This window comes from Equus caballus, chromosome 10, assembly GCF_041296265.1.
Source record: "Equus caballus isolate H_3958 breed thoroughbred chromosome 10, TB-T2T, whole genome shotgun sequence".
Taxonomy (NCBI): Eukaryota; Metazoa; Chordata; class Mammalia; order Perissodactyla; family Equidae; genus Equus; species Equus caballus.
Genome location: NC_091693.1, coordinates 88,204,176 through 88,226,613, shown reverse-complemented (window position 1 = coordinate 88,226,613; position 22,438 = coordinate 88,204,176). Strand labels below are relative to the sequence as shown.

Below are 22,438 nucleotides of genomic sequence, written 5' to 3'. Positions count from 1 at the left end.
TTTGCCCGCTTTTCTGCTGGTTATCTTTCATAGTGACTTTTAGGAATATATCTGTGTGTAGGTATATATGTGTGTATATTTAGTATAGTTAATTTATACTTATATATTTAAACGCTAAGGAAATTAGTCCTTTGTTATATGCATGAAAAATACTTTTTCTGATTCTCAGTTTGTCCTTTTTCTGGTCATTTTTAGAAGACAAATTGTTAATGTTAATATATTCAAATTTGTCAGTCTTTTGTCAGCTTTTGTTTGGAAGTTCTGCTCCACTACAAGATAATTTTTTTTTTTTTAAAGATTTTATTTTTTCCTTTTTCTCCCCAAAGCCCCCCGGTACATAGTTGTGTATTCTTCGTTGTGGGTGCCTCTAGGTGTGGCATGTGGGACGCTGCCTCAGCGTGGTCTGACGAGCAGTGCCATGTCCGCGCCCAGGATTCGAACCGACGAAACACTGGGCCGCCTGCAGCGGAGCGCGCGAACTTAACCACTCGGCCACGGGGCCAGCCCCTACAAGATAATTTTTAATAAGTTATTCCTCTAATATGTTTGACAGGTTCTTTTATCTTGTTTTTCACATCTGAGTCTTTGATCTAGCTCCTATTACGGGGTAAGGTAGGAATCCAGATTGACTACCAACATCTCTCCTCTTTCTAGTAGCTGGATTTGTCCCAATACCTTTTGTTGAATTACACAGCCTTTCTCTTTTTTAACCTAATTTGAAATGCCATCTTTGACATATACTAAATTTCTCTCTGTCCATCTGTCTGTCTATTTTGGGACTCTGTAGTATTCCATTTCTTTGTCTTGTTTTACGCCAGTGTCAAATTTTTAAGTACTACGGCTTTTTATTACTGTTAGGTTTTTAATATTTTGAGGGTGATCTTGTTTTTCTCTCCATTTTCATAGTTTTCCTGCGTTATCTCATGTGGCTCTTTTTCCCACATGAGCTTTAGAAACAGCATGTCAAGTTACTGAAAAAAATCCTGTTGTAATTTTTATTGGGATGTTTAAAGTTATCAAAAGATTTTTGGAGAAAAAGTACACTGTTTTCATAGATGCAAAGGGCTTTAGCCATTACACCATTAAACGTTATGTTACTATTTTAATAGATTTTCTGATAGTGTTTTAATCTTGAAATATTGGAACAATCCTAGCTGGTCATGGTGGGTTATTCTTTTAATATGATGGCTTTTGTTTGCTAATATTTTATTTAACATTATTCCATCTATTTATAAAATTAATTTATAGTTATGTGTGTTCCTTGTCAGGTTCTGGGTTCTCTTGTGATGGTTTTATAGAGAATTTAGGAAGTTTTTCTTTATCCTTAAGTAATTTAAAGAGCATTGAAGTTATTTGTTTCATGATAGGATTTATCTTAATATTCTAGGGTCAGTTTTGAAAGTTTTTTTTTTCTTAGAAGACTATCCATTTCATCCAGGTTAACAGAATGTATTTGTTTAGCATTGTAGCAAACATTGTCATATTATTCTTTTAGATTCCTCCATACCATGGTTAAATCTCCATTCTGATTTTAAATATTGTTTCCTTTCCTCTACTTTCTCCCTCTGCCTGCTTCTTTTTCCTCTTGATTCATTATGTTGAAATTTATTTTTCCCCCAAAGATTGGCTCCTAGATTAATAATTAGTTGTACTGGTTTTAATTCATTAGTTTGTGCATTTATCTCTTTATGACCTAATCTGTTTTCCATTTTTTATTTTCTACTTTTCTGAGTGGAACTTTTAACTTAAATGCATTTTTGGTTCTTTATCTTATACGTTAATTTTAATTTATGAAATTTCAGACAGAAAATAATATAACAAACACTCATGGATTCACCATTTAGTTTTAACAGAAGGTAACATTTTGCCACAAACACTGCAGATCTCTCTCTCGCTTTTAAGAAGTAAATGGATCCATTGGAATCCTAGCTTCACCCTGTCCTCGTTTCTCCCACTACCTCATAGTCAGTCGGCATTATTGCCATTCTCTCTTACTTACTTAAGTCTCTGTAGTTATTATTTTTACTATGAATGCTGTATTTGCTTGGGCATATGGGTTCTTTTAGAGTTATGTTGTTTTCTGGCTTCTATTAGAGTTAGTGTTATTTTCTGGATAATCTGCAATTTAATTTTGATTTCCTTTGAATGCCAAAAATCTCAAAAGAGTTTTTAAAATTTCCAGGTTGTTGTGGGATTGTTGGCTTTTTTATTTTGTTATGATTACTGATTTCATTGTACTGTTATCAGAGAATGTGGTCTGTCCCCTTTACTTTTTGAAGTTCATTGAGATTTTCTTTGTGGTCCAATGTAGGTTTTTGGTTTTTTTTCAGTTTTTTCATTTTATTGTACTTTTGTTAAGTTTCACAATTAAATAGCATAAGTATATGCTGGCCTGAAAAATGCAAAATATGATATATTTGTTATTTTTTAAATTGTTGTAGAGTTCAGTATTCTTACTTAAATTCTGTTTTCTTGATTGGTTAGAGACAGAGAAGTAAGTTAAAATAGAAGATATCTTTGCTTTTTTGTTTCATCTTATTACTTACAGATTTTGCCCTGGACATTTTGATATGTAAAGCTACCTGATCTTGCTGTGGGTTTGAATTTCACATTAATGCAAAGTTCCTTTTGGGCTTGTCTTATGCATTTTGCCTTAAATTCAGTTTAACATTAATATCAGGATTGCTGCTTTCTCTAAGTTTTATTTGTCCATCCTTTTGCTTTCAGTGTTTTGAGTCACTTTGGTTTAGTTGTGTTTCCTGTATTTGTGTGTAATTGAGTTTGTCAGAGACTCTGTTTTAATAGATGGTTTTTTCCCATTTATGGGATCGCTAGGATAGATATAATACTTGCTGTCACTTAGAAAATATATTATGGTCTTTCATATTTTATATTTTTATATATGGTCTGTGTTTGTTTTGACTTTGGATATAGTTGGTAATTTGGAAATTTTGTAGTTTATAATGTAATAACATACTTTAACTTCTTTTAAAATTTGCCAATTTAAACAGTATGTGTTGATCTCTCATTATGAAAGATGAAAAAATTACACATACTTCACTTCCTCTTTGTTTCTCAACAATTCTTGTTAATATTGTAAGTTCTTAGGTAAAGCATGTAGCATTACACCTTTTATATTTAAACTGTTGACTGAATTCTAGCTTTAAACAGTTCTTTAATGAGTCCTGGCTTTCAGAGTTATTCTTTCTCATACTTGACCACTCCCTTTCTCTCCTGATATTTTTAGTATATTATTTATTTATTGCCAAGATTTGTAGCATTTTCATTTTATTCTGTACTCAGAATTTCCTTAGTTTTAAACCAACCATAGTTATTTTTAAGTTGGTTGATTTCTCATGATTAGACCTGTATTTGTCTCTTGTTTGACATCTGGTTCAAACTCACACCTTCCCCTCCACCCAAAATACACGTGTGAAGTATTTCCCGAGTTGTTGAGTATGTGGCCATGACTCCGTGACCTGTGTTTGCATGACAGATTGACGAGTAGCAGTCTTTGGCTGTCTTTCTTTCCTGGAGGGCTGTGCAGGCCTTGCTGTCCTGCTTTCTGTTAGTGTGTGTTTCTGTCTAGCCCTGTCTGTTGCTGCTTCTAGTGTGGCTTTTATTTCTGTGGTAGTTTTTTCCTCTTCGTATTTCTCATGAGCTCTGCTGGCTTGCTTTTCAACTTTTTCTCCTGTTGTTTTTATCATCCTTTCTTTTCCTCTCTTTGTCTCTCTCTCTCTGTGAGTTTGTGTGTGTGTTTGTGGAGAAAGATTAGATAGAAACATCTTTACTTTGTCTCTTTAGCTGGAAATTTTTTCTCTAAGGCACATGATTAGATTAAATGCTCCCCCCGTTTTTTCAGTTGTGAAACTGGATTGATTTGAGAGGCTTGTGAATAATTTTTCTGGCTATGTGCCATGGCAGGCTTTATTCCAAAGGTTTGGACACTTGGGTGTGATTCCACTGTCCATGTCAAGTGGACTTGATCATGACAGACCACTGAACAGTCTAAAAGGAAATGGCTTTTATTACTCATTTAGAGAATTTTTTAGTATTTCTGTATTTTTTGAATTTTGGAATGAGAACTTAATACCTATATGAAAATTAGCCTTTTATCATGGTAATAAGTTGGAGCTCTAATTTCTAAAATAATGTATTAAATCTTGATGTCTCCTTAATTTAGATAACATTTTAGTTCATTTTGTTAATACACATAATATTGAAAGTCATCAGTAACAAACACAAATAACCTTAGAATAGGTGGTTGTTTTATTTTATTGTATATTCCTATGAATGGACTGCTAAAAGAGTATATGTTTGGGGAGTGAAATCTTGGGATAATCTTTTAGTTTTCTAACGGTATTTTCTGTGCCACCTCAAACCTACCAAGGGGGAAAAACTCCCAAAATTATAAAACTGAGTAATACAGACTCTTATTGTTTTTCCATTAAAAAAATCCAGAAATTGAAATATATATAGTAGTAGTATTTGAAAGGAAAATTCTTGGCAGAAAAATCTTAGTATTTATGGTTTAAAATTTTATAATTAGTCAACCTAACTTGGAAGAGAAATAGTTTTCGACAATATTATTGTGTGAGTGAAGTTTAACTCTTATTGAGGCTTTTTCTAACATTGGGTTTATTTTGATTCTTTTAGAAAAATAGTTGATCTAAAAAAACAGTAAGCATTAAGAAAAAAATAGTTGATCTAAAAATCTGGAAAAAGAATGATGTGTAATTTAAATTTAACATTTTATACAGTTCTTAAAATTGATATTTCCATTGCCTCACAAATAAAGTAGCCCATAATTGTTTGTATTAATCAGATGAAGAGTGTTGGTTGTTTAAAAGTTTTGAAGGCTTTGGAGAAATATACTTTGAAACTGTACTTAGTTGAGCTACTATTTTTGATAAGATTTGCCTTAAGTAATATTGGTTTGCCCATGCTGTTTAGAAACATATTGTGCATCACTTTTTTTTCCCTTTGAATTTCACCTGGTTTTCCTTTCAGGTGAAGTTTTCATTTAGAAAAGAAAGCCTGTTTACCCCCAGCATTGTTTTGCTAGTTTTGTAGTGTTAATAGTCTATTAAACAAACTTCATATAGTATATCTGTATACTACTGTTTGAATATCTATAAAATATTATTTATAACTATACTCAGATGATGATCATATTCCTGAGTCTTAATGGCAAATTGTTCCATAGAGAAGGTGCAAGAAATTAAAAAAAGGTAAAGCAGAGCTGGAAACACTTGCTACTTGTTATTGTGTTGTATTTGTGTCTTTCTTTGACATTACCTGAGTGACCAAATGGGAGAGAGAGTGACGGTAGATTTTTTAGGAGGAGATATAACATTTTCTTTCTCCTTTCTCAAGTCAAACGTATTAGGAGATTTTATCCTTATCCTGGAAGTAAATCCAGTGATTAATTTGAAAAGTCTGCATTGCAAAGAAAAATTAATATGAGATGGTATGAACACTTCTAAACCTATATGAACTTTTCAGTAATTTAAAATGTATATTACACTTTACTTTAATTCTTTATTGTAGGGAGTTTAAAATATGCATGTTTACAGTTTTTTTGATGTCCCTTTTAAGTATATATTTCTTCGAAAATTTTTTGTTACTAATTATCCACCACTGAGTAATTTTATTCAAGCAATTAGAAGAATTTTATACTTGTACAGAAAACTTCAGAAATAATTGGCTTTCTGCTTTAAAATTATGTGGGCTTTTGAAAGGAAGTGGTTTATTTCAGTGAAAAAAACTTAAGTAGTTCAGAATGTTCTCAGATATGTCTTACGATTCTCTTTGTATATACACCTACACTGGAAAAATTGAAACACTAATTGCTTAATTTAAAAATAATTTGCTTTAGACTCTCAAAACAGCTTATCTTCTTCATGAATAGTGAGTTCCATATAAGAATTGCATGAATGTTAAATGCAGAGTTTCTTTTAATCCTAATTACCTTGCTTTTTGTTAACCGTAGAAATTATAATCAGGTTACATATGTTTGTTTATACTTTCTTTTTCAATCTAAGGCAATTATAAATCCTTCTAATATTTTTTGAGTGCTTGATATGTGCTAAACATTGCTAAGTATTTTAGCAAGAGATAGAATGGAGGGAGACTACAAATAAAATTCAGTTTTGCCAGCATTTTATTGCATATTCACTTTTTATCAGAAAATTGCGGTAGCCGTTGGGGACATAGATTAAATCACAGACTTTTCCCCAGAACTGGATAGTAGCCCCTCGGAGACCAAGTCTGATTTAGTAGAAGCACGAATATGGCCAGATGTTTTCCCTCGGGACAGGTTACCTGTTTTTTTTTGTGGGTTTGGATCTGTGTATTCTTTCCTGGGAGCTGCAACCTCCCAGGGAAGATAGGGAAGCGAATTAATAAATGAAGGTAAATTATGTGTCAGGCTTTCATATATTTTATTTGATTATTACAAGAATCTATGAGGTACGTAGAAGAAACTGAGGCTTATATAAAATAGAAAATTTGCCTTACTTTGCATGGGTGTCAAGAGGCAAATTGTAACTCAAACTGAGTTCTTTTGAACTCCAGCGCCCTTTTTATTTTTATATATTACTTGCAACAAATTTTACGTTATAATTTAACCTTGTTTGGTTGATAAGTGTCTTAAGGATAAAATTAAATTACTCTTTAGAGAAACGAGTTTTATCGTTATGGAGGTATTTAAAAATTACTTCTAAGTATTTTTTCTGCTAGTATTACCTAACTAAGAGACTTTCGCATTCATACATAGAGAATTGGTATCAATTTCTAAATCCTTGCAAATTAGCAATCCTAAGAAATGAAGTCGTTTTCTAGTGTATTTAATTTTAAGTCACTTTATGGTCTTCGATTCCTTACTTAAGCAGCAGTTCTGTTTGATTTAAAATTCTGAAGAATTTAATTTTTTTGTAGTTTCTGGCTTGGTGCCATTTTTAAGCACAAGCTTAAATAAATGAGTGTGTTTGTTCAGTAAAACTAGAAAAGTCAAATGAGCCATGAAACGAAAAAACACGTACCTCATCCCATTATTCAGAATTTAGAACCATTAGCATTTTGATCCACTTAAGCAACATAGTAGGCAGTATTATTGGACTTTTACTGCACACCAAATATTGTGCTAACCTCTTTGTATGTGTTCTCTCATGTGATAGCCACAGCAATCACAGATAGAGTAGGGGCTGTTTTTATCTTAGTTTTATAGCTGGAGGCTCTGAAGCTCAAAAGTGGCTGAACATCTTGCCCAAGGCCACACAGCTAGTAAAGGGTAGAACCAACAGTCAGCGCAGGGTGCTTCTCATGCCAAAGTCCTCCTCCTTATACTTTGTGTGTGTGTTTCTACATATAGGGGATATTAGTCCTTTTTAAAAAAATAGGGCCACACTTCATTTTTTAAAATATTTTAACTTTATCATGTGCTACAGACCAACCTAAAATTTTCTTTTTACTTCGTTGTTTTCTTTTTAATTATGGTAATATGCACATAACACAAAATTTACCTTGTAACCATTTTGAAGCCGTGCAGTTCAGTAGTGTTAAGTGTATTCGCATTGTTGTGCAACCAATTTCCAGAACTTTTTCATCTTGCAAAACTGAAACTCTATACTCATTCAACAACTCTCCATCTTTCCCTCCCCCAGCCCAGCAACCACCCATAGGCCTTCTTTTGTATGCCAATAAATTTTGGTTTTATGGTGCTCTGTTATTTTATTAACCAAAGACCTGATATAGGAACTTAAGTTCTTCACTGTATTACAAAAAAATGCTTCAGTAAATATTTTTGTACATTTGTGCATTTTTTTCCGATTATTTTATAAAACATTTCTAGAGTAGTTTTGCTGGGTAAAAAGGTGTGGGTGTTTTTAAGGCTTTTAAGTACATATTGTGAAAGATTTGGGAAAGATTATAGAAAGATTTGGAAAGATGATACTAATTCTTAGGTTAATTGTTAGTTGTAATGACATTGATAGCCTTATTTTATAAAGAATAATTATATTCTGCTGGAGGATCTTATACTCATAGTGAAGTTTTCATTCATTAACGGAGTGGATAAAAGGCAAAGGTGGATTATGCAGTTTTTTGGGACTTATGATGACAGTCACCTGTGTGTGCCTGAAAATTGTATCCATGGTGCATTGTGCACGCTGTTACAGGTCGGCAACGTCTAAAATAGCAGTTATTCATGAGCAAATAGTACCTAACTCGGCAGTTTGTGTGAGAAGTAAAATCACCCATGTGATGCAGTTAGCACAGTGTCTGGCTCATAGAAGATGCTGGACAGGTGATAACTGCACTTAATTTAAAGGAATGCAGTGTTCTTTCATTACCACCCAAGGAACAAGTGCTGTTAAAAAGTGATTGTATTAAAATCTAATGAATTGAGGAGCTTAAATGACTTCCACTAACTTTCGGGGTTTTTTTTTTAAATCATTCATGATGTTTTTCTGTAAGCCCTTTTGGGAGATTACCTCTCTTCTTTCTCTCCACTTACCCATTTTTAACAGCCTGATATAGATTCTTCAGTATATTTCTTTTTTTTTTCCCTTTTTCTCCCAAAGCCCCCCGGTACATAGTTGTATATTTTTCGTTGTGGGTCCTTCTAGTTGTGGTATGTGGGACGCTGCCTCAGCGTGGTTTGATGAGCAGTGCCATGTCTGCGCCCAGGATTCGAACCAACAAAACACTGGGCCGCCAGCAGCGGAGTGCGTGAACTTAACCACTCGGCCATGGGGCCAGCCCCTAATTCTTCAGTATATTTCTTTATTTTCACATAATCATATATAAAAATAAACATGCATATAGGCATTTTTTTGTTACTCTTGTAAAAAGAAGAGGTAGTATAATTTTTGTTTTCCTTATTTCATAATGCACTGTCAACTAGAGTGGTTCCACCTTACTCTTTTTGGTGATTGTATAATATTGCATGAAGGGCTGTACTACAATTTATTCAGGATTTCCTGTGTTGAAGGACATTTATTTCCAGTTTTTGCTTCTATGAGCAGTGCTCTCTATAGAACATCTTTGTACATATCCATACAAACTAGTGCTTTTGATTCTGTGAGATCTCTGTGGTGGGATTGCTGGGTTGAAAAGCGTTTTGTTTGCTCTCAACATAAAGGCCATTGCTTTCTGAAAAGTATTATGGTTCATCTTTCCTCCAGCAGTAGCTGTCATTACTTTTCTTGGTTTTGGACAATCTGACGACAAGAAGTTAATGTCTCACTGCTACTGCTTTAATTGCATTTCTGTGACTGTTCATGAAGTTGAGTATGTTTTCATGTATTCTTTTGCAATTTGAACTTGTTCTGTGAATTGCTAATTATGTCCTTGCCTATTTTTTAATTGAGTTGTCTTTTCCTTGTTAATTTGAAGTCTGTGTATATTACAGATGTTAACCTTTTATTAGTCATATGCATTATAAATAATTTCTCCAGTCTTTTTATTCTCTTTATTTGTGATCTTTTTTTCTGTAGACAAATTCAAAAGCCTTATGTTGCTATTTCTGTCTTTTATAAGTTATCAGTTTCCAGTCTTGGATTAAAAAAAACACAACAAACCCCAACCTTTGGGGTTTATACATATTCTAAATTTTCTTTTAAGATAATTATTATATAAATTTTTCACGTTTAAGACTTTTACTTCCTCTAAAATTTATTTTTGTATAGTATATAAAGAAAGGCTGAACTTGATTTTCTCCCAGCTTTTGAGTAGAGTTTTAAAAATGCCTCAGCTCGTGTGCTGGGACTGGCAGTGTGTGGTACAGTAGAAGGGGATGGTAGCTCCCAAGTTAGGTCAGTATTGTTTTGTACCCTAGCTCTGTCATCTGCTGTGTGCATGACCTTGGTACAGTTACTGGATTCCTTGGAGATTTGTTTTTTTCTTTAAAATGACGGTTATATTATGAACCGCAAAGTATTAGGGTGGTTTATCCCTAAACCCAGCACCTACCATGTCCTATAAAACAGTCTTAGGGTCCTTTTCCTTCCCTTTACTAATTGCTCAAAATTCATTCCATTCATTGTTATGGATTTATTTATGAACATTGGATAATACTGGATATACGACCAAGTCGTCTTAAACCATTTAGGAATGATTTTTGGTCCCACATATGAATTCAAGATCATGTCTGGAGATAGTATATGGCCTATTGTCTATCCTTCTAAAACTTAAATTTGTGTAGGGTCCTTCAGGTATAGTAGACTTTTCTGGCCTTTAAGATCATATTCTTGTAAATCCCAAAGGTAGAATTGAGGAAAGAAATTGAAGACTAGGTTGAAAGAAGGATTAGGTTGAATCTGTGTAGGCCTATGTATGTGTGCATGTGTGCGCATTTTACAGTCACTGAACTAACTGTAAATGACACCTAAATAATGAGAATATTAATGATATCTAATGCCTTTTAAATGCTTGGATTTATAGTCCAGCTGAACCCCACTTATTAGCTGTGTGCCTTTAGCAAATTAACATCCTGTGTCACAGTTTCCTCATTTGCCAAATTAGGATAAGAATAGTCCTTATTTGGGGTAGTTGTGATGTTAAATGTTAAAGTCATTAAATATTAAGCCATTATAACATTTTTTAGCATATAGTAGGAGCTCATTAAATTTAGATTCTTCTGTATTGTTGAAGTGGTTCTCAGATAGACGTTCTTAGCTTTGCCCATGATAACCTCATGCCTAAGGACAGGACAAACAAAATTTTTTTCACAGCAATAAATATTTGCAAATAAAATGTAAATGGCTTCTCTCTCTTTTTTTTTGTAAGGAAAATTATTACTAATAGTACTGCCTTTATGTTTTAACTCTTGAAGTAGGAAGAATTCTTTTTCGCTTTGGAATGGTCATATCATCATAGTTTAAACTCATTGTCTAAGATTGTAAATTTTGTGGCTACTACCTCAAGATATATAATCCAGTCTAATATACAGGTTGAAATCGGTGCATCTAAAGTCATTTAATTTTTAAAAATTGCTGGCTGAATGATATTAATAGAAAATTGAAATCTGGTCCCAAGAAATCTTTTGGGGTAAAAAGTTTTTTTCTTCTGTATCCTAGGAGATGGTTCTGTATCCTGCATGGTGGATCTAATGAGGCTAGTTAAGCTACAAAGGACGTTTTAAAGTGAAAAAGAATTCCTGCTGAATAAATCGCAGTCAGTGCAGCTGTAACATTGGAGGAAGTGGTTTATTTATTCTCTGTAGCCTCGCTGGTGTAGTGTCTGAATGCACATCTGGTAACTAGAACTTAAATGTGTAGTCAGATTCAGTGAAGTGATTTCAAATTTGAAGTAGTTGTTTTTCATTGAAAATTTAATAGTGTTTTCTTTGAAATTTTGAAAATCTTATTTTTCTGTGCATGTGCCTGTAAGTACTAGCATATTGAAACATTCATAGGAAAAGTATGATTGATGGCAAAAAGTGTAGTTACCTGGAAAACTTTTTTTTTCTAAGTAACCTTAATTGTTTTTTAAACTCAAGGTGTTTTGATCTGAATGACTTTAAATTGTGTATTTGTCTTACATTGAATCTGCTGTGAATTTATTTTGAATGTTTCTTTCTTAACCATATAAATAAAAAATTATTTGTTGCTTTTGAAAGCTTTCAAATCAGGGTTAGCTTACTGTTTTCCTCAATGTCAAAGTCATATATTCTTAATGTAGAAAAAGGGGAAAAGTCACTCATGATTTTCTTAGCCAGAGGCAGCAGTCATGTGTGTTGCCATACTTCACTTTGTTTTTTTCCTATTCCTTTTTATTCTTTATGTCATTGAGGTTTGTACATACAATTTGGTATCCTATTTTTTTTCCTCTTTTCATTTTATATCTATATTTATCTATCTGTCTCCACACACATTTTAAAATATGGAATCAATTTTTGGATCCCAGTTTGATTCAGAGAATACTTCTAAAACTTTGGTTAAAAAATTATAGAATGCATTTTTAATTTAAAACAAAAACTAGTGTGCTGTATTGGTGTTCTCACAGCTTTATAGGTACTATTCAAATTTGAAATTACTTAATGCCATCAGGTAAACAAGCTTACTTTTAAAAAACGTTCCTTGTAATATTTCTCATGTTTAGTTATGGATTTCATATGAAAACCTTGGTTGATTTTGGTTGGATTTAAGAATATTATTTTCCCAGATGATGGTTTTCATTAACTAGTACCCTCTTTGGTGTGGATGATAGTATTGAAATGTTCAGAAATTTTACAGTTGATATCATTTAGAGATTTATGATGTATATGTGTGGGGGAGAGAATCCCACTGAATAGGCTAAGTAGTTATTTTTAAAAATAGGATTATGAGGGCAGGAACCTTAAAAGGTCATCTGAACTAGTTTCCTGATTTGAGGCAGATCTTCAAACATCTAAAAAGATGTTATGAACCTGAAACGAGTCAATGAGAGGTAGGTAGGTATAATTTGCAAAGAATGTTAAACTGGATCGGACAAATTGTTTAACTTACATGAACTTCACTTCTTCATCTATAAAATTAGCGTTATGCTAGATAAGTCATTCTTATTCTTCTGTCCCAGGACACCCAAGAGATATGACACTTTCTTCTTAGCCTCAGTATCTGCCAGTGACAGTGATTTTCAAAGGGAGAGGGGCAAGAATGTCCTTGTGTTTTTTGATCCGGTTTCTCCTCCCAAGCTGAGAATCACTGACTTAGAGAATATATTACTTCTTTCCATATATAAAATTACATAATCTTACTAAATATTTGAGTGCCTAGGATGTACCAGGCACTGGACTGGATGTTGTGGAAAATATCAAGAAGTACCCTTCTGGTGCTCATAGGTTAGATGGAGAGGTAAGGCACATTTTTCCTATTGATGTTTATAGTACAGACAGAAAACAATATAGGCTATCTTAGGACAGCATATCATTTCAAGACATATCATTTTGGTCTGGAGATATCATTTTCAAGAATTTGGGACTGTCATGTGTGACCTAAAATTGATAGTGTTGTACTATGATGTGTGCTTTAGAACCTAAATAACCCTTTTCCCACCTGAAATCAGCGTAAGCAAAAGGTGAAGAAGATAGTATTAAGGTGTTTGTTATTAGAGGAGACTAGCCTCGTCTTCTAGTTTTCCACTGGAAATTAAAATTGTGTTAGAAGCTTTTATTAAGCAGAGAATAATTTAACTGCTACCCTCTAACTATATGTATTCTTATGAGATTTTGAAATGCAAATATTAAACCAAGTCAGAATTACTGATTTTAACGTTAACTTAACACGAAAAGGCCAAACTGTTTAGAGCGTTACTTACAGCCTTACTAGAGCATCCTGAATATAAGATTGTCATTGAATGATTGAGTGGATGACCTTTGTACCTTTGTTTCAAAGCGTGAACTTTTCGGTAAATATTTTCAGTAGTATGTTGTATTCTGGATCATTGTTGGAGAGAGTTGTGTTGTGGCATGCTGGTTCTAAGTGTTATTGCTGAGTAGGTTTTTACTTTACTAAATTCTAAGAAAAATCAAGAGAGTCTCTGAGGAATATTATAGAAAGAAGTTTTTAGTGTTTTGAAATGCTTGTTTTAACATGTATGCTTTTCACTTAAACATTTTTAATTATAAAAGTACTATGTAATCATTGTAGCATAGAAATATATAAATTTTGAAATGAAAATCACTTCTTGTCTTTCCTGATATCACTCTAAAAGTAACCACTTTTATTTTTTTAATTAATTCATTTTTTTTTGAGCAAGATTAGCCCTGAGTTAACATCTGCTCCCAATCCTTCTCTTTTTGCCGAGGAGGATTGGCCCTGAGCTAACATCCGTGCCCATCTTCCTCCACTTTATATGTGGGATGCCTGCCACAGCATGGCTTGACAAGCGGTGCATAGGTCTGCACCCAGGATCCGAACTGGCAAACCCCAGGCGACTGAAGTGGAATGTGCAAACTTAACCGCTGCGCCACCCACCGGGCTGGCCCCGAGTATCCACTTTTAAAACTTTCCTTACTTTCGTGTGGACTCTTTAATGCCAATAACAGTGATATAGCATCTGTGCTATATAATATTGCAATTGCTTTTTCCATAACGTCATGATTTTCATGCATGTATGTTGACTACTTTTATATCTGAAGCATCAGTTTGTTTATAACCATTCCGTTATTGATGTACAGCTACAATATTTTGCCATTGCAGGCAGCACCACAGTATACAATCTTGTTCATATATTGTTGCACAGTAGTGTTATTTCTGTAGAACACGTTCCCAGAAATGTATATAGTGAAATTTTTGATTTTATCAAATTTCTCCCTGCCAAGGTTGTGCCAGCCTGTGTTCTTGCCCACAGTGTATTGGTTTGTAGGAGCTCTTTTATTGCATAGAAACCATTTGTATGTATTTCCCCACATACTTCATGTTCACATGTGGTATCCTCCTTAATCAAGGAGAAGTTTTAAAATTTTTATATAAAATTTGTCAGTCTTCATTACCTGAAGATTGGGCATATATTTCTATATTTTTCGTCTTACTTTATGTTCGTATCTTTAATCAACAAAGAATTTATACATGATACACCATAGACATGTGGTAGAGCATTTTCCTCAAATGGAGAACCGGTATTCCCAATACAATATTGAATAACTTATCTTTTTGCTACTGATTTGAGACACCTCTTTGCATGTACTGAATTTCTATCTGTAACTTCATAGCACATATTCCTGTATGTTTTCTGTATTCTCATTTCTGATCCTATGTGTAACAAATGCAAATACATTCCTATTAATTGAGACACCTCTTTGCATGTACTGAATTTCTATTTGTAACTTCATAGCACATATTCCTATATGTTTTCTGTATTCTCATTTCTGATCCTATGTGTAACAAATGCAAATACATTCCTATTAATTGAGACACCTCTTTGCATGTACTGAATTTCTATCTGTAACTTCATAGCACATATTCCTGTATGTTTTCTGTATTCTCATTTCTGATCCTATGTGTAACAAATGCAAATACATTCCTATTAATTGAGACACCTCTTTGCATGTACTGAATTTCTATCTGTAACTTCATAGCACATATTCCTGTATGTTTTCTGTATTCTCATTTCTGATCCTATGTGTAACAAATGCAAATACATTCCTCTTAATTGGCCCATTTGCAGATCCTCTCTTCAAATTCATCAAGCTGTTCTTGCCACATTATAAACTCCAGCTTTATAGGAGGTCTTGATATCTGCTAGTTCAGGTCCCCATCATTATTCTTAGTTAAAAATTTTATTGGTCATTCTGTCACATTTTCTCTTCCGGATTTACTTCAACATCGACTAGTCACGTTTCCCCCTAAAATAGCCTCATTGGATTTTGCACTACCAGGTTATTCGTTTTGTTTTATTATGTACTCTTAAAACTTACTTGCATGACACTTAAGCAAATTAAAAAAAAGTGGTTCAAGCCAGGGTAAGGTACACTTTTTATGTTGCAGTCCATCTATGACTAGGTGCATGTTTATTCTAGCACTTCTTGATCCTGTGGTCACCTGAAATCACCTTTTAAAAGAGAGGTTAATGAGCGCAGCAATGTTCAGTCAAACTAAATATAATTACAGTAAACATATACTGACCACAAACTTCAGCAGTTGTTTTTGATTTAAGAGTTTTCCGGCAAGGATATTATTATATGAACAATGATGAGATAATTCCATACAATAAAGGTCTGATGAGTTTTGTTTCAGAATATTTTTTAACTTTATAGTTGAATGCTTTCACATGAATAATATTTATTCTAACATCTTTGTGAGGTAGACGGTATAGCTAGGTGCTGTCCTTATTTTGCAGATGGGATAAACTCAGTCTTTGGATTTAATGACTAGGTCAAGACTCAAGTCCTGTGAATTTTCTGGTGGCAAAGTCTTATATTTCTAGCCATACTAGACTAATCAGAATTAATTTCTCCGGAGTGGAAGATATCTGCAGAGTTTCGATAGCATCCTACTACTGAAGCTTGGGCGATGCCTCATTACTGGCTTGGGAAAAGTAAAGGAATTATGGAATGATGAGACATGGTGGCATATTTTATGGAGAAATCATTATCACATAGAAGTTTCTATGATTTTTCTCATACCTAATCTTAATTTGGCCTTCCACGTTTCTGAGCAGTGTCAGTAATTATCCTTCCTAATTTAGAATATTCAGTACTACTTTTACACTTTCTACTTATTAAGTAAAGAAAATAGAGTTCTTGAAAATAAGTCTGTAAAAGATTTTTGTTTTGAAAAGACTTTTTGTTCAAAGCCTCAATTATATAGTCTTACTATAAAAGTCTATTGATCACTGCCCAGTCTTCAGAATTTTTGCCTCATTGACCGTTAAATATGCCTTTTCTCCTGTTGTTTTTGCCTCCTCTTTGTTTATGTTTCGGGGTCAGGTCAAATCTCATTTCACGTAAGTCTCCATAATTACTGAGGTACACACTTTGCCTTCTCCCACTCACTGTCTCTATAGCTCATCTCCACAACTCCCATAACTGTCTCAGAATAGTGTATAAGCTCTTTGACAGTAGCCACCATATGATTCATATCTTTTTTCTTTAATCTAACTGTGTCACAGGTCAAGGTTGTGTAGCTTTTGGCAAGTCAATCTCTTTGAACCTCAGTGTCTAAAGAAAAGTAGGAGTAATTATATCCACTCCGCATGGTGGTTATGAAGGTAAAAGAGCATGTAAAGTGCCTGGCAGGAGAGCGTACCAGAGTGCCCAGGGCATGTGCCTGGTTGGCTTTCCAGAACACAGACCTCTGAACTTTAGGAGGTCGCTGGGCTGGTATTAAGTGCAAGAAGTAGGTAGGGAAAGTAGACTGAGGAGGCTGTTGTCTGAAGAGGAGGTCTAAAGTAACTTGCAAAAACAATAGAGAGCAACTCATGGTTTCCAAGTTTAAACCCTTAGGAGTTAATTGTTAAACACTTTATTGATTGCTTGTGGGCAGAGGACTGTGCCATGTGCTATGGACTAGGTGAACTTGCATACATAACATACCAGGGTCAGTTTCTACCCTCAAAGAGCTAGTGGTCTAATATGGAGTGTGCTTACAGACTGAAGGATTGAGTCAGAAGAGGGTGAATCGTGTGGATGTGGAAGCCGAGGGTTTCATTTAAAATCAGCAAGAGTCTGTGACAATTGCGTGGCTGGGGAGATTAACCTTGAATCTTTACGAAGGAATATACATTGGAAAACATCTTCAGGACAAGAGACCTGGATAATTTCATGTTCAAGAGAAAACCTAGTCTCTGCTTTAGATTTTAGCCTCAGAATGGCAACAGTGGAGCCCTGGAGGAAGTAGCCCATCAAGGGGTAGCCCTGGGACGAAAGAAGGCTTTGCTTTAGAGAGGCTGGAGGAGGAGAAAGGTGAACTGGACAGGTAGGTGAGGTGATTAAGTGCAGACCTTGCCACTTGCGGTTATTTCCATCAATTGAAAAATCTAAATGATGATCAGTTCTTCTCCATTCTCCTGGAGACTGAGCTGTAATCTGTAAAGTGAATCTCCTAAGTGCATGTCTTTGGGTGACCATGATTTGGTGGGTGGGTTTTACATCACTTAGGGGAGGACGTTGATAGTTTTCCTTTGAATGGTACGTTTTACTTTCACCTCTTAGTGGGCTGTTGGGTTTAAAGGATGTCTTAGTGTTAGAGTCATAGACACACATGTTCACAGAACTAAAATCATTTGATTTATTTCATTATATAGATGAGAAAACTACAGCTGGTGAAATTAAATGAACTGCTTAAGCTGTAAAGTGAGTAATAGCTAATTAGTGCCAGAGCAGGAACCAGAATCCAGCTCCCTTTTTTCTGTTCAGTACTTATTCCATGCCACTATTTTGGGGGGACTTTCTGACAATTTAATGCTCAATTTCTTGCAGTTGTTATACAGTGAATAAATTTCTAGTTGGTTGGGGAAGATGGGGGAATTCTGTAAAGATTTTATACTTTTATGCGATGGATTTGAATACTGACATATGTATCTCTTATTGATCCATGACTGTTGTTTTAGCTATTAGTTCATTTCTGACCTGTGTCAGTGTATTTTGCTTGCCATCGGCATGATGCTAGTTATGAGCGGGAGTTTGTAATGTGGTTGGATAAGCGGAAGTATCCATCACATTGCTGTTAACAACAGCTCAGTGGAAAGTTTACTGAATGTATCTCTTTTTGTTTGGCTGGACAACATCAAATTGAATTAACATATTTCCAAAATAGCCTTAGTTAAGGTTATTTCTCAAGGGAAGGGTTCTCGCGTTGGAATTATTGAACTCCTTGAAATGGCATGCAGAATTTTGTGTGTATGGTGCGTTTGCCTGTCAAGAGTTTCCCATGGTTTTTGTTACCTTTTTCAAAGAGTATCTGACCAAAATAAAAAGATTTAAGAACCATAATACTAGAGTTTTTCCCTCAAAAAAAAACCTTTCACTTAACCAAATTTTTGAAATATTGCATCTTAGGTTTGATATCCTACAGACAAGAATCACCAGAAATGAAAAGTAATATATTTGCTGCATCCTCAAAAATATTACAGGGTCATGTTGTGGTTTTTCTCTATGCTTAGTGTCCTTTTATGTTATTTTGTGACCCACCTACTTTTTTTTAAAAGTCAAAATTATAGTATTTCAACGTAGTAAATGTATAAATGGGTCAAGAAATTTTTTACATGCAAAATGGTTGGAAGGCATTAAAATGAATCTTAATGGGAAGTAGGAATTAGTCCTGTGTGGTCTGGATTGAGACATATTATTTATGCTTGATGGTTCTCTCTCCCTATTCTTCTGACAGGCCCAAATCTACCATACCTCTCTTCCTTGTTGTCATCGGTCAAAATGTCCTCCCCACCCTCCCACACACACCCCCCCCCACACACAAACACACACACCCCCATCATCATCATGCTCTCAGTTTCCTCCTTCCTGCCCCTCACTCACTCCTCTCTGCATTTCCTGTAACTTTAGGAACAGCTTTTTCATGAAAAGCAAATCCCTGTATCTTCTTCAATCTGTCGTCCTGGTGTCTTCCACTTCCTTGCCTTGCTTCATTTATCTCCTCTCAGACCTCAGCGTCTGGAAGTTTGGCTTTGTTCTCTTTGCTGCCTGTTCCAACACTATTATTCCTCCATTTCTTTTTCCCTTGAATCTCTGTTCCTTTGATGTTCCTGTCTTTTGCCTGAACCAACCTTTTGTTAGTCCTCACTGCTGTTGTCTTCTGAACAACCTCATGGCCACTTGTCCTCATGCATTAAAGACTTGGGCACTGGCTTACAGTTTTCTTCTGCACCCTAAGCTCTTGATGACCATAACTTGTGCATTGATGTGGAAAAACACTAACAAGTCGAGCTCCTGGACTTTCAGTTCCTTGACCATCAGTTTCCAGTGACCTTCACCTCTCATCAGCAGTTCCATCCAGTTCCCCTCCTTCAGAATCACGAGCTCACACATCCCATTCTGAGCGCAGCCGCCAACTTGGGCTTCTCGGGTCGTGGCCTTTCCATGACCTGCAGACCCCTACTTCTCCCAGTGCAGTAGTACTCTTCTTTTGTCATTGTTTTAACCCAGTTTCATGTCCGGATTTATGATTTCAGTAACTCCCCCCCACACCTTTTTGCCACTACCTTCACTACCTCATTTCTCTACTTTTTCCTTGAGTCTCTTACCCCTGAATGGAGCAGTCCGTCTTCTCTACATGCTTCTGAAGAGCTGCACATTGCTGGGGAAAGTCCCATAGGAAGGTCGATGGGGTCCACGATGAATTCATTATCACACATCCTAAGTGGGCCCTCGGTATCATTGAAAATCCTCCTAATTGTTTTACGTTCACCTCCTTCTCCTTTGTGCAACATTGACTGAAAATTTTATTTGCTTCACTAGTCTGTTTACTTTTGTTGTTCACCCTCAGCTCAGCAGGTAACCAGCTGCTATGTCACAGAGAAAATAGAAGCTCACCATTAGGAGTTTTCATCTTCTAGCTCCTCAACATACAAATCTGCTTTCTGTTACCATCAAAGAGCCTTTCTCCTGTCTTGGTTCAGTTTCTACTTGTGCTTTTTGTCTCATCCCATTCTACCTTCTCAGAAGTTCTAAAATGATCTTTCCCTAGTATTTTCAAACAGCCCCTCTGAATTTTATCTTTTCCATCAGTGGATCCCACACTCCCTTTATTACCATTCTACTACCTTCCTCCCTTTCCAGCCAGACTTTTTAAAGTCAATTGTACACATCTACAATCTCCTATCTAAAACCCTTGGGACAAGATCTGATTCAGAATTCAGAATTTTTTGGATTTGGAAAAGTGATACATGTACATGCCATCTGTGGTGTGATGACCCCAGGGGGGTATGGGGCAGCACCCTGTAATCTTCATGCTGTTCCTTCTGTGCTGAAATGTATAGCTTTTCACGTCGAATGGAACAAATAAGGACTGCAAATAGCCTTGTGTCAGTCCAGGTCAGCCTTTGCTTCCAAATGAGTTATTAAACAAAACAAGACAAAACATCCTTAATTTTTCAGAGCTTTTAGCTTTTGAAATAATGGATAGAAGATCATGGACATGGACTTGCTGCTCTGTTTTCTCACCTTCTATTTTTTAACCCATTCTGACTTCTGCCTCCCTTGCTGGTCTCAAACAGCTCTTGCTAACTCTACCAGTGAGCTTTGTCTAAAGGGATCATGTCACTGGGTGGGCATTTTCAGTCCTCCTCTCACCTGACCAATCAGTGGCCTCAGACCCTGGTGATGCTAGCTTCATCAAGCGCTCTCTTCCCTTGGCTTCCTTGTCAGTACCCTCCCTGCTCTCCTCCTTGTCCTCTACCTTGGAATTAAATGTAGGATTATCCCAAGGTTTTGTTCTAGGACCATTTCTCTTCTCACTCTGTCTCCTCTCCCTTGGTGATCCCATTTATGTCTGTGCCTTCAACTACTAACTGTGTGCTGATGGCTCATAAATGTGCCCTCCAGCCTAGACCTCTCCCTGAGCTTGACTCTGTCCTCCCTCCCCCGCTTGCTTACGTCACATTGGTGGCTTTCGGCTCAAATCTTACCTGGCCACCACCCCCTCTTCAGCTTCACTGCTGTGCCCTCTCCCCTCTGCTTTTCCCCCCTTTGCAGTGCCGTACTGCCTCCTGCAACAGGGCCCTTGCACAAGCCACTTTGCTCCCAGTGCTATTCGCTTTCTGTTTAGGTGATTCCTACTCCTTTGTTGCATTGTTGCTCAACTCTCACTTTCCTATGCAAGTGCCCTAATCCATATGCCCTATTACCAATCTGATGGCACCAAATACAAATTATAACACTAATAACAGTTTTAATTTTCCTTTTTTTGTGTGATCACTTCATACGTTTTCTCCACCAGACTGTAAGCTCTCTCAGCACAAGGATTTTGTTTGCTTTTGTTCATTGCATTTCCACTATACTGTCTGGTATAGAGTAGGCAAATAGCAAACATTTTGAATGAATTCTGTACATTAATTTGTCTCTTCTAATTTTTGAAAGTAATTTCTGTATATATCTTTACCAGTGTAGCATGTGCAGTTTCTGTAGTTTTATGTGGACACAATCCTGATGGTACTCTTCCTGAAAATTATAAAGATGCATTCTAAAGAATTCCATGAATGACATATATAATTTTAAAGGATCAAATGCGTAAAAGCCTTACTTTGATCTAGCTCATAATTTATCCTCCTCCATGTTCTTCATTTACTTTTTCTCCATTGGCCTCTTCTCCAATGTTCTTTGTGTTTATGGTTATCAGATGCCTCCCTAAGTCTAGTATTGTGTGCAAGTAGAATATATGCAGTGTCCAGCACAATTCAGCAGACTCTCAACTTGCTCATCAGTTTATAGGTGTCACAGGATTAAAAATAGTTTAGCCATCTGCTAACTGACCAAACAATTTTAGTGTTGTGAAAGGGCGTGGTAGGAGAGGGAAATACAGAGGCCTGAGTGTGTTGTCAGAACAAGGCTCCGTGCAGAAACCACCTTGCGACCTCTTAATACTGAAACTTAAGAGTCAGTTCAAAATTAGGAAGAGATTTGTTGAAGGTTAAGCATAGCAAAGTCCTGACAATAGGGGACTTCCCAGAATAGGGTGGCAGAAGTTTCTTTCAGCATTTTAATGTTTTACTGTATTTTTTTAGAGAAAAGAATGTGTTTATTAAGACGTGAATTCTGGGAAAGGTTATTATCATAGTATATGTTTATGTAATTTGTAATATGTAATATATGTTTCTAGAAATCAGCTTTAATTAATTAGCCTCTTATATCTTACTCTTTAATTAGGAAAATCAATAGATTCCCAGTCATCTCGAAGTGAATCTGAAATTGTGCCAAAAGTTGCTAAAATGACTGTGTCTGGAAAGAAGCAGACTATGGGATTTGAAGTGCCTGGGTAAGGTTTTAACCCCTCTCCCCCCGCTT

The 22,438-nt window shown here is 35.5% G+C and overlaps 1 protein-coding gene across 4 annotated transcripts in view; it reads left to right on the top strand.

The window, feature by feature from the left end:
- The window catches only part of HBS1L (HBS1 like translational GTPase), a 78,365-nt gene that overhangs the window by 22,979 nt on the left and 32,948 nt on the right, over nucleotides 1-22,438 (top strand). For 3 of the 4 annotated variants that reach the window (XM_014735445.3, XM_070225496.1, XM_070225497.1), the window contains one exon: nucleotides 22,301-22,409. In XM_014735445.3, coding sequence (XP_014590931.3) covers nucleotides 22,301-22,409 — 109 coding nt within the window. The remainder of the gene's footprint in view (nucleotides 1-22,300; nucleotides 22,410-22,438) is intronic. The other variant, XM_023651137.2, reaches the window with a different exon arrangement.